At 41.8% G+C, this 14,612-nt stretch overlaps 1 protein-coding gene across 7 annotated transcripts in view; it reads left to right on the top strand.

The window, feature by feature from the left end:
• REPTOR (repressed by TOR) overlaps window positions 1–14,612 on the top strand; it is a 292,030-nt gene that overhangs the window by 242,970 nt on the left and 34,448 nt on the right. For all 7 annotated transcript variants that reach the window (XM_070101895.1, XM_070101894.1, XM_070101893.1 and 4 more), the window contains exon 3: window positions 6,154–7,264. In XM_070101895.1, the coding sequence (XP_069957996.1) occupies window positions 6,154–7,264 (1,111 nt within the window). The remainder of the gene's footprint in view (window positions 1–6,153; window positions 7,265–14,612) is intronic.

Here is a 14,612-nt window from a genome sequence, read left to right as displayed (position 1 = left end):
TTTGGAGTGACAGGCCCAGAGAGCTTTGGACCTAATAATGCAGTCTTGCAAAGAACTAGGCCTCAAGATCTCCGCCGAGAAATCTCTTGCAGTGATATTCAAGGGACCAGATCCTGTGAATAGATTACATATTCAGGATATAGAACTTGAGTGGACAGGCTCCTACCTATACTTAGGAACCTACATTGATAAAAAGCTGACCTTTCAGAAACAGGCTGAGTATGTCAGATCCTGTGCTGTATTCAGACTCAACACCATGATAGCTACGACGAGGCACCATGCAGGGACAAGCAAAGAAGTACCTTGCTTGTACTGTATACAAGCTGTGCACTCGCTCATTGGCTGCAGTGCATTGAAGTGTGCTCATCTCTTTCCGCAGAGTAGGCAAAGGGTGGAGGTCGTACAAAACCAGGTGATAAGGACTATGCCTGGGGCCCCATCTGGACCAACACAGTATGTCTCAGATTTGAGGCCCGGCTTCCTTCCCTGGCTGACAGAGTAAGATGCATAAAAGCCTACAAAATAGCCATGATTCTGCACCAGCAGCAAGGTACCCCACTGAGAAAATGGATATTGGCAACCATGATATAAGATCCAACTCTCTTCATGGACTACTCCTGGATTTGTTCTTTTTCCACTGCTGAACAGAAGCTATACACAAATAACCCGCACATAGAAGAGAGGAGCTTACGGCGACGTTTCGGTCCTACTTGGACCATTTACAAATGGTCCAAGTAAGCTCCTTTCTTCTATGTGCGGGTTATTTGTGTATCGTTCCAGTCACGGTATTGTGCCTTCTTTTGTTATTTATGAACGGAAGCTGCTGCCTATACAACTACTCCTTGAGAAGAGTTGTGACCTTCCTGTTGCTGGGTATCATCCACCACCTCCCTGGTGCCCAGATCCGGCTGATGCTTGCACCATGCAGCTACCTGCCTCTAAGCGTCTCTGCAGTCAAGACACCCTCAGCAATCATGCTGAGACAAGCATGGCACTGACAGAGGGACGCACATGTGCAGTATATTTCACAGATGGTTCTGTCGACCCTGACAGGAAGAGAGCAGCAGCTGGCATGTACCACAATGGTCACACACAAGTCTGGCAACTCCCTGACCACTGCACGATCCTTTAAGCTGAGCTGGTGGCGATTCAGCAGGCATTATCACATGCCCTACAACATTGGCTTCGACCTGTCATACATGTTGACTCCACCTCTGCAATCAATGCACTTTCCCATCCCCAACCACAGGACAATGTTCACCTCATCACATCAATTCTGAGCATAATGACATCCTTAAAAGTTCAGGGTAACAGATCGACACTGAACTGGATCCCCAGCCATGCTGGCATCTGGGGAAATGAGGCAGCAGATGATGCGGCCAAGGCAGCCACAGATTATCCGTATGTTGGGATTACCATTCCCATCAGCCTATGCCAGACCAAACTGGTGGCCGCCAGAGCAATGAAACTTATGGGGGAGGTCCTAGGTGATGCCCCCATCTCAACAGTGGTACTAAGCAGCGACTAAGGGAGAGCCCCCTCCATATGACAGAAGCTGGTCCAGAGCACAGTGTACCAACATCCATTGGCTTTGTTTGGGCTTTCTCACAGCCAAGATGATGGTAGACAAGGCAGAGGAGATGTGCCAGCATTGCCAGCACCCCCTAACACACTATCTCCTGGAGTGCCAAGTTACTGAGACACTGCAGGCAACTAGCACTGATGTCCCCCTCCCGAAGAAGACCCAGAGAGGACTGCGGCTACCCTAGTGTACCATGGAGTCAACACTTCAGACAAGCTTTTACCCGTGATAGCGACATATCCTCCTCACTAGTGTCTACAGTCAGCTCTGAATTTTTCCTAGCTCATTAATGTGGGCTTTTATTTGTTTGAAAGCTATATGACAATTACTAGGCAGACTGAACTTTATTTAATTGCCTTGATATCTAACCCAGTACTGACCACTTTTATACTTAAGAGGTGTCAAGTTATTGGATTTATATCTTGGTCTCTAGAGTGCTCAATTTGTTTACGTCAATGCTTGTGTTACAGTTCCACAACAGTACAGTGGACCCCCGCCTTACGAACGCATCGCGTTATGTTAAATCCGCCATACGAAGCATTTCAACGCAAAAATTTTGCCTCACGATAAAAAACTCACCTTATGTGATTCATCCAGGATGCATCCCACGTGTGGCCTCAGCGCCAGTGTTTACAAGCCAGCCAGTGCGGTCGCATCTACACATACATTCGGTACATTTCACATTATCCCAGTGTTTTTAGTACTAAGCTTGTAACTGCAAAATAAGTCACCATGGACCCCAAGAAAGCTTCTAGTGCCATCCCTGTGGTAAAAAGGGCAAGAATTAGTATGGAATTGAAAAAAGAGATTAAGGAAATGTGTGCAAAGTGGGTTGAACTGCAAACCTTTACGGATGAAAACCACCCTGACACAGCTACTGCAAGCCGTGTTGGCAACCTGTACAATGACAATGTTATGGCCCATTTTAGGAAAGTCTTAAAGGAACGGGAGGTACAGAGCTCTATGGACAGATTTGTTGTGTGACAGAGGTCCAGTGACTCTCAAGCTGGTCCTAGTGGCATTAAAAGAAGAAGGGAAGTAACCCCGGAAAAAGACTTCCTACCTCAAGTCCTAATGGAAGGGGATTCCCCTTCTAAACAATAACTTCCACACTCTCCCCTCCTCCCATCCCATCAATCATCACCAGATCTTCAATAAAGGTAAGTGTCATGTATTCTATTCTTAGTAGAGTAGTAATTGTGCATGTCTTCTTCAGTTTGTGTGTATTAAAATTAATATTTCATGTGGTAAAAAAAATTTTTTTTTCATACTTTGGGGTGTCAGGAACGGATTAATTTGATTTCCATTATTTCTTATGGGGAAAATTAATTCAGTTAACAATAATTTCGGCTTACGATGACCTCTCAGGAACAGATTAATATCGTAAGGTGGGGGTCCACTGTAATGGTAATTTTTAACAATGGTAATTTTCGCTGTTGAACATGATCTAAAGTAGCTTTTGTCACCAGCACATTTTCTTCTGCTCTGCCCTTAGGGTTAAGAATAGAATGCCATGTCCACCTGGATTTCCCAGTAAGAAAAGGTCATTCTCATTAAACTGTTTTGCACAAAACTTGTAATAATTACTGCTTATACAGTGGATCCTCAAATTTCAAACGTATCGCTTATCGAACTCTTCAAAAATAGAACCCTTTTTTCGAAGCAACTTTGTCCCTATTATCGAACTCGCCCCTATTTTTGAACCAATGGGTACTGGACCTGTCCGGCAGCCTGCTCTGTCTGCGTCCCCACGCAGGCACCGTGAGCCAGTCTGGTTTTGTTGATGCTTGAATGCACACTAACCTGTGCTCTCATTCAAACATTTTATGATTATTTCATTGTGCTTAGTGCTTGTGGGACTGTGAAATAAGCTACAATGGGCCCAAAGAAATTTGCTAGTGGTACCCCTGTGGTAAAGAAAGTGAGAAACACCATAGATGTGAAGAAGGAAATAATACAGAAGTGGAATGATGTCCAAATGTTTGTCAAGAAGTACCACCCTGAGCAAGCTGAAACAAGCCATCTTTGCAACAAGTTCAGTGACAGAACCATGTCCCATTTTAGGGAAATCTTAAAGAGGCACCAGAAACAGAGGACTGTGGACAGTTATTTTGTGAGACAGGGTTCCAGTGACTCTCAAGCTGGTCCTAGTGACATTAAAAGACAGAGAAGGGAAGTAACTCCAGAGAGGGCTTTGATACTTGAAGTCCTCATGGAGGGATATTCTCCTTCCAAACACTAACCCCAACTCCCTCTCTCCTCCTCCCTATCTTCCAGATGCCATCACCAATCTTCAATAAAGGTAAGTAAAATGTTATTTTGTTTATTTAAATTTATTAATACATAATTGAACACTATGTTTGTTGTGTGTATGTATAACTATAATTAATCTCTATAAAATGTAATTTTTTTTGTGAATATTTTTGGGTTTCTGGAACGGATTAATTGTATTTCCATTATTTCTTATGGGAAATATTGCTTTGTTTTTCAGACTTTTCGAATTTAGAACTAATTACTGGAACGGATTATGTTCGATATTTGAGGTTCCACTGTAATAAGATCTAGAGAAGTAAATCTGTCCATTTGTATGTCTGGACAGGTCAGTTACACTTTCAGTCCTATTATATATGTTTGTTAGTTTGCATGTCCAGTACCACAGCTCTGTCTTTCTTTTATTCAGAAGACGGTAAATTTAGCTGGGTCGTGAATTAGGTTACCATAACATTCGAAGAACCCAGCTGTTAAGATGTATTTTGAAGAAACACTTATGCAACATTTGGGAATCTTGAATCTTTTTTGAGGAAACGTTTTGCCAGCTAGTGGCTTCTTCAGTCCAATACAGAAAAGAACAGTGGAAAATGAGGAGTTTGAGGTTATTAGTCCCACAGCCTGAAGGGCTACTTCCGCCCTCCCTTCGTGCATAAGGAGGGGGGATTACCAACAAACCTCTGGCTGTCTTCAAGAGAGAATGCGATAGATTCCTCAAAAACAGTTCCTGATCAGCTGGGCTGTGGTGTACATATTGGGCACTGGGCACTAACAGCTTGATCAGCCAGGAGACCTGATCTATGACTGGGCCTATTTTTTGAGGGAATGCCCACTGTTTTGGAAATTTTATTAGACATGTTTGGGATGTGAGTGTTGAATTTTAGCTTGCTGTTCAGGAGTATTTCAAAGAATTTACCCTCATCCTGCATATTAATCAATGTATTTTTTATCTTATATGTTAAAAAGAACATATTTATTTTATTATTTTTTTTTTTATTATCACACCGGCCGATTCCCACCAAGGCAGGGTGGCCCGAAAAAGAAAAACTTTCACCATCATTCACTCCATCACTGTCTTGCCAGAAGGGTGCTTTACACTACAGTTTTTAAACTGCAACATTAACACCCCTCCTTCAGAGTGCAGGCACTGTACTTCCCATCTCCAGGACTCAAGTCCGGCCTGCCGGTTTCCCTGAATCCCTTCATAAATGTTACTTTGCTCACACTCCAACAGCACGTCAAGTATTAAAAACCATTTGTCTCCATTCACTCCTATCAAACACGCTCACGCATGCCTGCTGGAAGTCCAAGCCCCTCGCACACAAAACCTCCTTTACCCCCTCCCTCCAACCCTTCCTAGGCCGACCCCTACCCCGCCTTCCTTCCACTACAGACTGATACACTCTTGAAGTCATTCTGTTTCGCTCCATTCTCTCTACATGTCCGAACCACCTCAACAACCCTTCCTCAGCCCTCTGGACAACAGTTTTGGTAATCCCGCACCTCCTCCTAACTTCCAAACTACGAATTCTCTGCATTATATTCACACCACACATTGCCCTCAGACATGACATCTCCACTGCCTCCAGCCTTCTCCTCGCTGCAACATTCATCACCCACGCTTCACACCCAAGAACATCCTTTGCTTTATTCCCAAATATTATATAGAAGGTCTTTTCAATACTGAGAGTGAGTTTGTTAGTTATGACCTAAGTAGATATTTTAGAGAGTTCAGCAGTGACTGTGAAGCCCTTGGAAGGTCAGTGATGTAAATTAGGAATAACAGAGGGCCCAGGACATTACCATTTAAAAGGCCTTTCCCATAAGACAATGGACTTTCCCATACTCTCACAGCAAGACAGAGTGGGGAAAGAACCTGGTGTATGCCACATTTTTTCCTACATATACTCTGCAATGTAAGCTTATTAATAGTGTGTGTTTACCAAAAATATGCCACAGTGTTGCAACCATGTTAACAGATCGTATGTTAACTGACAGTCTAATGTATGTTTACTAATTTTATAGCTTACCATATGAATAGTGTATGCTTGAATTAAAGTTTCATAAAAACATGGCTGAAAACAAGTGAAAACCCACTTGGACAGAAATACATATTTATATGATAAATCTGTATATTTTGGCTTCAGTTAGGTCTGCTAAAGAGGGTCTTCTACTGAGGCTGAAATATGCTACTCTATCTTACCTGTATTTCACATTTCTATTCAAGTTGGCCCTCGATTTGCATTAGTCTATCTATAAAATTATGATACATTTGTATAACATATATTTTTTTTTCTTTGCAGAGTGATTTCCTGTTTGATTTTTGTGACAGTGGTATAATGGACTGTGGCAAAGGTGGGGGTGTACCCATTCCTAGAGGCCCAGGAAACAGACCCACACAGGCTCACCACTTCCCAGATCTCTCCACGATGACCCTTCAATTGGATGACCACAGTCCAGTCCCAAGCCAGCAGTCAGGCACTATCTTGGGCCCTCAGTGGGACAGCAACATTAATTTTTCCACTCCACTATATCAAGACAATAGAGGTCTTTCCCCAATTGGGCCAAACTCTCCATCCTTGTGGCCACCACAGTCAATGGACCTGGACCTCGACATGAAACTAGAGGATCTGGATATCAAACTGGAGCCATTAGATGATTTGCTTGGTGTTGATGATTTTCTACCAGGTCACACACTTGGCCTAAACTCAACAGATGATGCTCTACTTGATGACGTGAATTTTGACGATTTTCTCATGCCTGAACAGTTTTCCAGTTCAGGATTGGAACAACCAAATTCACCCCTCACTATGGTAACAGTACATCCTGATGATGTAATGGGTGACAAGGGATATTTCACACCAACATTCTCCAGTTCTCAATATATATCTTCAGTAACCCAGCCAGTTAAAGCAGAGAGTACATCATTGTTCTCTTTGCTTGCTTCATCGTTTCCTCCTCAGGGTGGTGGTTGGCGTGACCCACTTCTTACATCATCATCTGTTCCAGGTCAGCAGGTCAGCAGCCAGCTAGGAAGCATAGAAGAATGCCCAGGATCCAACCAACAACAGAATGTGTCTCAGCAACCTCATAGTTTGAATACATCATCAAATTCTACATCAGCTCTTCAGGAATTACTTTTGCGTTCACCTTCCACCCCACTATCTCCCCACAGCGTATCTTCCCAACAGGGTGTACCATCACCCCAAGAACCTTCCTTGGGTCAGTCCGTTCCACGGCCTACTTCACTTTCAGCTGCCAATCCTCTGCTTTCTGCTCGGCTTTCATCTTCAGCACCATCTCGTAACTTTTCTTTAGAACAAGCATGGCAAAGAAGAGAGCCAAGACAACATCTCTTGTCAACTGGGTCTTTGGCAGAGGAATTTGGTGGTTCTGCATCATCTCTCAGTACAGGTAGGAATACTGTACCTCATTTGCTTATCATAAATTTTCCAGTAAAGGCTATTTTAGAGGAGAATTAATGTGCTGCTCTTTACACAGTACTGTATACCAATGGTTGTGTGTTTCTTTAATGGGTTAATATGCACTTACTGTACAGTAATAAGTAATGTATTTATTAATTAAAAGCATCCTAACTCGGTAATGCAAAATGCTTCTGATCAGTCAGATTTAATTGTATCTCAACTCAAACCATATAAAATAACCTAATTTAATTTAAAAAAAAAAACTACAGGTGTCCTTTGTTTTATGCTGCAAATGTGTTCCAATTCTAAGTTCAGTCACCATATGCAGTTGCATATGCAATTGAATATGGTAAATGTACTGTATCACATACAGTATATAGAGGAACTAGGAGAAATGGGACAACCCATAACAGTTAATTTGAATAAAGTGAATCCACAGAAAGTAAGAGAAGCCTGTACAGCACTTGCCACAGATAAAATTTTGCATATGCTGTGCTGTATAGCATACTGAATATCTTAAATATCCTTAGGATACAGTAGATTGTACCTCAGTAGTAAGCCTGTTGTTGCCTAGGGAAGTCGTGCATACAAGATCTCCATATTTACTATAATTTTCTGGTACAAATAAGTCACTATAGTATAATAATTTGAAAAGCTTATAAAGAATAAATAAGACAATACTGTGACTGGAGCAATACAAAAATAATACGCACATTGGAGACGATTCATGACGACGTTTCGGTCACACGAAGAAACGCGAAGGGAAGGGAACCAGAATATAAACAAGAGTGGGGCAGGGAATGGGAGTGGTACAACAGGAAGGAGTAATAAAGTAGCAGTAGTAGTGCTAGTAAGTAGTAGTACAATAGTGACAGGTGGCAATAAGGTGTAGTAGTGGTAGTGAAAAAAAGGGAGGCAGAGAGTGAAGTGTTAGTGAAGAAAGTAATAAGAACACAAGAAAAAAGGAACACTGCAGCAGGCCTACTGACCCATGCGAGGCAGGTCCAAGTCTCCTACCGGCTTAAGCCAATGCACCCAACCTAGTCAGGTCAGGTCACATTCACTTAAGGAAGGAACACAGCAACTGACCCAGTAGCACAAGCTAATCAGGTCCAACTCACACCCACTCATGTATTTATCTAACCTATTTTTAAAACTACACAACATTTTAGCCTCTACAACTGTACTCAGGAGTTTGTTCCACTCATCCACAACTCTATTATCAAACCAGTGCTTTCCTATATCCTTCCTGAATCTGAATTTTTCCAACTTAAAACCATTGCTGCGAGTCTTGTCTAGGCTAGATATTTTCAGCACGCTATTTACATCCCCTTTATTTATTCCTGTCTTCCATTTATACACCTCAATCATATCCCCCCTAATTCTACACCTTTCTAGAGAGTGCAAATTCAGGACCCTCAGTCTGTCCTCATAGGGAAGGTTTCTGATACATGGGATCAACTTAGTCATCCTCCTTTGTACGTTTTCCAGAGCATTTATATCCATTCTGTAATACGGTGACCAAAACTGCAGCATAATCTAAATGAGGCCTAACCAAGGATATATAGAGTTGAAGAACAACCTGAGGACTCCTATTATTTATGCTTCTTGATATGAAGCCAAGGATTCTGTTAGCTTTTTTGCGAACACTTATGTACTGCTGTCTTCGTTTCAGATTGCTGCTAACCAGAACTCCTAAATCTTTTTTGCAATCCATAATATTAAGATCTACATTATTTAGTTTATATGTATGGCATGGTTATTGTCCTGTCCAACATTTAGAACTTTGCATATGTCTATATTAAACTGCATCTGCCACTTCTCCGACCACTGCATCAGTGTATTCAAATCTTCCTAGGTATTTTCATTGATTTACGTAAAGCTTTCAATACAGTCGACCATGAACTGCTGTACTCCAAATTAGCACACTATGGTATAAGAGGCCACTCCCTCAACTACCTAAAATCATACCTTAGTAACAGAACTCAATATGTGTATGCAAATGATGCAAACTCTTCCACCCAACCAATCACAATAGGAGTCCCACAAGGAAGCATTCTTGGACCACTCCTCTTTCTCATCTACATCAATGATCTATCGAATGCATCACAGCTACTCAAACCCATATTATTTGCATATGACACTACATACGTCTTTTCCCACCCAAACACAGTCATACTAGCAAACACAGTCAATGCCGAATTGCAGAAAATATCTGCCTGGATGAGGACTAATAAACTTACCATGAATACTGATAAAACCTATTTCATTCAGTTTGGAAACAAAGCTGCAAATGATCCAATTAACATAACGCTAAACGGATCATCAGTCACAAGACTTAGAGGGAAAATTCCTAGGTATCCACCTTGACAGTAGCCTTAAGTTCCAGACACATATACAACAAATCACCAAGAAAATCTCCAAGACTGTAGGCATACTATCAAAGATAAGGTACTACATTCCACAATCAGCTCTCCTGGCACTGTACCATACACTCATATACCCTTATCTTACATATGGAATTTGTGCATGGGGATCAACAACATCCAATCACCTAAAACCCCTCATAACCCAGCAAAAGGCAGCAGTAAGAATGATAATGAATTCCCATTCCCGCCAGCATACTCCACCAATTTTCAAAAGTCGGAATTTGCTCACCATTAAGAACATCCATACTTATTCATGTGCCTACTACATACATAAAACAGTACACACAAATATAAACCCTCCACTCAAACTTCTCACCAACTTAAATAGGGCACATGACCACAACACAAGACACAGATCTCTTTTTGATATACCTTGTGTCCATATCACACTGTGTAAAAACTCTATGTACATAAAGGGCCCTAAAATATGGAATTCATTACCAGAATATATTAAAGTAACCCAGTCTGAAAATCAGTTTAAGACTCTTCTCAAAAGCCACTTAATCACCTTAGACTAAATGCTAAATACTCAGTACACACACACTCACCTATGTACTCCCACATCATAACTTCAACAATCACTTTGAACCTTTTATCCATTGTTGACAGGAATATAATTGAACCATTGTTTTCACAAAAAGCATTTTAGACTATATGAATATATCCTTTGTCTTATACAAATTTAATTCACTTATAATTAATAATCTACTGTTCAACTATGAAATAATTACTGTCCTACTGTACAACTATGATAAAATCCTTAGTGTTAAGTAGTCTGTAAGCCAATAATGTTAAGTTGGCCCGTAATGCATAGGCAAAATAGAGGCTCTCTTTGCATTGCAACCCACTATTGTAAATACAAAATCTCAATGTGCTGTTTGCAAAGACATAAAATAAAATAAAATAAAATAAAATAAAATAAAATAAATAAATAAATAATGTCCTCGTCGGAATGAATTCGACAGCCTATTTTGGTGTCATCAGCAAACTTGCTCATGTTGCTCTTTATGCCCTCATCTATGTCGTTTATGTAGAGTGTGAACAACAGGGGGTCCAACACTGACCCCTGTGGAACACCACTCATGATGCTTACCCACTCTGATTTCTCCCCATTTATTCAAACTCTCTGGAGTTTACCTGGAGAGAGTTCCGGGGGTCAACGCCCCCGCGGCCCGGTCTGTGACCAGGCCTCCTGGTGGATCAGAGCCTGATCAACCAGGCTGTTGCTGCTGGCTGCACGCAAACCAACGTACGAGCCACAGCCCGGCTGATCCGGAACTGACTTTAGGTGCTTGTCCAGTGCCAGCTTGAAGACTGCCAGGGGTCTGTTGGTAATCCCCCTTATGTGTGCTGGGAGGCAGTTGAACAGTCTCGGGCCCCTGACACTTATTGTATGGTCTCTTAACGTGCTAGTGACACCCCTGCTTTTCATTGGGGGGATGGTGCATCGTCTGCCAAGTCTTTTGCTTTCGTAGTGAGTGATTCTCGTGTGCAAGTTCGGTACTAGTCCCTCTAGGATTTTCCAGGTGTATATAATCATGTATCTCTCCCTCCTGCATTCCAGGGAATACAGGTTTAGGAACCTCAAGCGCTCCCAATAATTGAGGTGTTTTATCTCCGTTATGCGCGCCGTGAAAGTTCTCTGTACATTTTCTAGGTCGGCAATTTCACCTGCCTTGAAAGGTGCTGTTAGTGTGCAGCAATATTCCAGCCTAGATAGAACAAGTGACCTGAAGAGTGTCATCATGGGCTTGGCCTCCCTAGTTTTGAAGGTTCTCATTATCCATCCTGTCATTTTTCTAGCAGATGCGATTGATACAATGTTATGGTCCTTGAAGGTGAGATCCTCCGACATGATCACTCCCAGGTCTTTGACGTTGGTGTTTCGCTCTATTTTGTGGCCAGAATTTGTTTTGTACTCTGATGAAGATTTAATTTCCTCATGTTTACCATATCTGAGTAATTGAAATTTCTCATCGTTGAACTTCATATTGTTTTCTGCAGCCCACTGAAAGATTTGGTTGATGTCCGCCTGGAGCTTTGCAGTGTCTGCAATGGAAGACACTGTCATGCAGATTCGGGTGTCATCTGCAAAGGAAGACGCCTATTTGTCAACCATGCCTCTATCCAGGAAAAAAATTCTCCTCCTATTCCATGTGCCTTAATTTTCCTCAATAGTCTCTGATGTGGAGCCCTGTCAAAAGCCTTACTGAAGTTCATATACACAATATCATATTCATTACCATGATCTACCTCCTCACATACCTTAGTGAAAAAAGTTAATAAATTCATAAGGCAGGAACTCCCATTTGTAAAACCATGCTGAGATTCATTAATTTATGCTTTTCAAGGTGGCTACAAACTGCCTCGGCAATATTGATTCCATAATTTTCCCACTATGGAGATTAGGCTTATTGGTCTATAGTTCGAAGCTAAGGACCTGTCACCTGCTTTGAAAATAGGTATCACATTTGCCATTTTCCACTTATCTGGCACCATGCCAGTTTGTAGTGATATGTTGAAAAGATTAGCCAAAGGTTTGCTAACCTCCTCTTTACATTCCTTCAGAACCCTTGCATACAGTTCATCAGGGCCTGGGGATTTGCCTAAGGACCATGTCACTTGTAACCCTAATCGTGCATAGTCTATTATCGTCCTGTTCTACTAGCGATATTCCAGAAATAATAAATTATTTCTGGAATATCACTAGTATCTTCCTGTGTAAAAACTGAGAGGAAGTATGTGTTAAAAATTCTACACATTTCCTTATCACTATGTAATAGTAGTAGTGCTGGTGGTAAAAGTGGATGTACTCTATAGATGCCTTCCTTTCTCCAGTCTTCAGAACACTCATGACTTGACCTGATCTTTATCTCCACCTCTCCCTACCTCTTCATGTTTAATATATTTTCTCTGCCTTCCTGTCTTCTGCCTAGGTGGGTTCTGTTTTATGGGGGTTTTGTTCGACAGGAATTTTGCCCTAACCCCATGGGCCATTAGCCCTCCTGCAGTGTTCTGCTGTTCTCTTGCTCAAGGAAAAGTTTCAGAGAAGGGTTTAAATTAGAATTTAATACTTCTGTATATAGAGTAGGCACAGTAGTATGTGTGTATTTTGTATATTAAGTAAATTCAAGCTTTTGAAGAGTGGGGGAGTGTGTTGTCTGGCACTGGAATGGGTGATAGTCTGCACATTGGCCTTTTGTTAGGTTATTAATGGTGTTAAGTGATTTGGTGTAGTAGATCCCCAGGCACAAATACCATAGGTTAGGTAAGGGTAGATTAGAGAGCATTCAGGCTCAGTGATGAGGCATTGGTGAATAATTTTACTGTAGCAATTGGTAACATCCACATATTCCTACAGAAAAGTTAAGCTTCTACAGTAAACATTGTCCTTTACAAACCAAGCAGTTCACAACAAAGACTAAACAGCCCATTCCACATACATACATACATACATACATACATGCAGGCATGCATGCATGCGCGTGCACACGCACGCACACACGCACACACACACACACGTGTGCACACATGCGCACACATGCACAAACACACACACACACACACACACACACACACACACACACACACACACACACACACACACACACACACACACTCACACTCACACACACACACACACACACACACACACACACACACTCACACACACACATACACACACACACACACACACACACACACACACACACACTCACACACACACACACACACACACTCACACTCACACACACACACACACACTCACACACACACACACACACACACTCACACACACACACTCACACACACACTCACACACACACACTCACACACACACTCACACACACACTCACACACACACTCACACACACACACACACACACACACACACACACACACACACACACACACACACACACACACACACACACACACACACTCACACACACACTCACACACACACTCACACACACACTCACACACACACTCACACACACACTCACACACACACTCACACACACATTCACACACACACTCACACACACACTCACACACTTACTCACACTCTCTCTCTACAAATATAAATATTAACTCGGCACTAAAACTCTTCTTGGAGAGTTGCAACAGAATGCATAGACATGATACAAAAAATAAATGTCTCCAATATCCCAAGTGTTTGACTCAGCCTGAGTATAAACACCATGCAAATAAAAGGCCTAAAAATGTAGGACATTAACAGATGGAAGATGTTCCCTGCCTGCCATATACTGTACGTACTTCAAAAATAGTTTTAAAAAGCCTGAATTTGTAGATTGAATATAAATGTCCAGCATATCTAATGCATCCTGCTTATCTAGATTGCAGTTAGCATTCATACTAATGCACTTATTGTCTCCACTGTATTTATATATTTTTTTACTTATTAACACATCGGCCATTTCCCACCAAGGCAGAGTGACCTGAAAAAGAAACACTTTCATCATCATCATCATTCACTCCATCACTGTCTTGCTAGAGGCGTGCTTACACTACAATTAAAAAACTGCAACATCAACACCCCTCCTTGCAGGCGCAGGCACTATACTTCCCACATCCAGGACTCAAGTCTGGTTTGCTGGTTTCCCTGAATCCCTTCATGAATGTTACCCTACTCACACTCCAACAGCATATCAAGTCATAAAAACCTTCATCTCCAGTCGTTCCTATCTAACACGCTCATGCACACCTGCTGGAAGTCCAAGCCCCTTGCACACGAAACCTCCTTGACCCCCCTCCCTCCAACCTTTCCTTGCTCCTTCCACTACAGATTTATACACTCTCTAAGTCATTCTACTCTATTCCATCCTCTCTAAATGTTCAAACCACCTCAACAACCCCTCCTCAGCCCTCTGGATAATACTTTTA

Source organism: Cherax quadricarinatus, chromosome 79 (assembly GCF_038502225.1).
Source record: "Cherax quadricarinatus isolate ZL_2023a chromosome 79, ASM3850222v1, whole genome shotgun sequence".
Taxonomy (NCBI): Eukaryota; Metazoa; Arthropoda; class Malacostraca; order Decapoda; family Parastacidae; genus Cherax; species Cherax quadricarinatus.
This window is presented reverse-complemented; position numbering and strand designations above follow the sequence as displayed.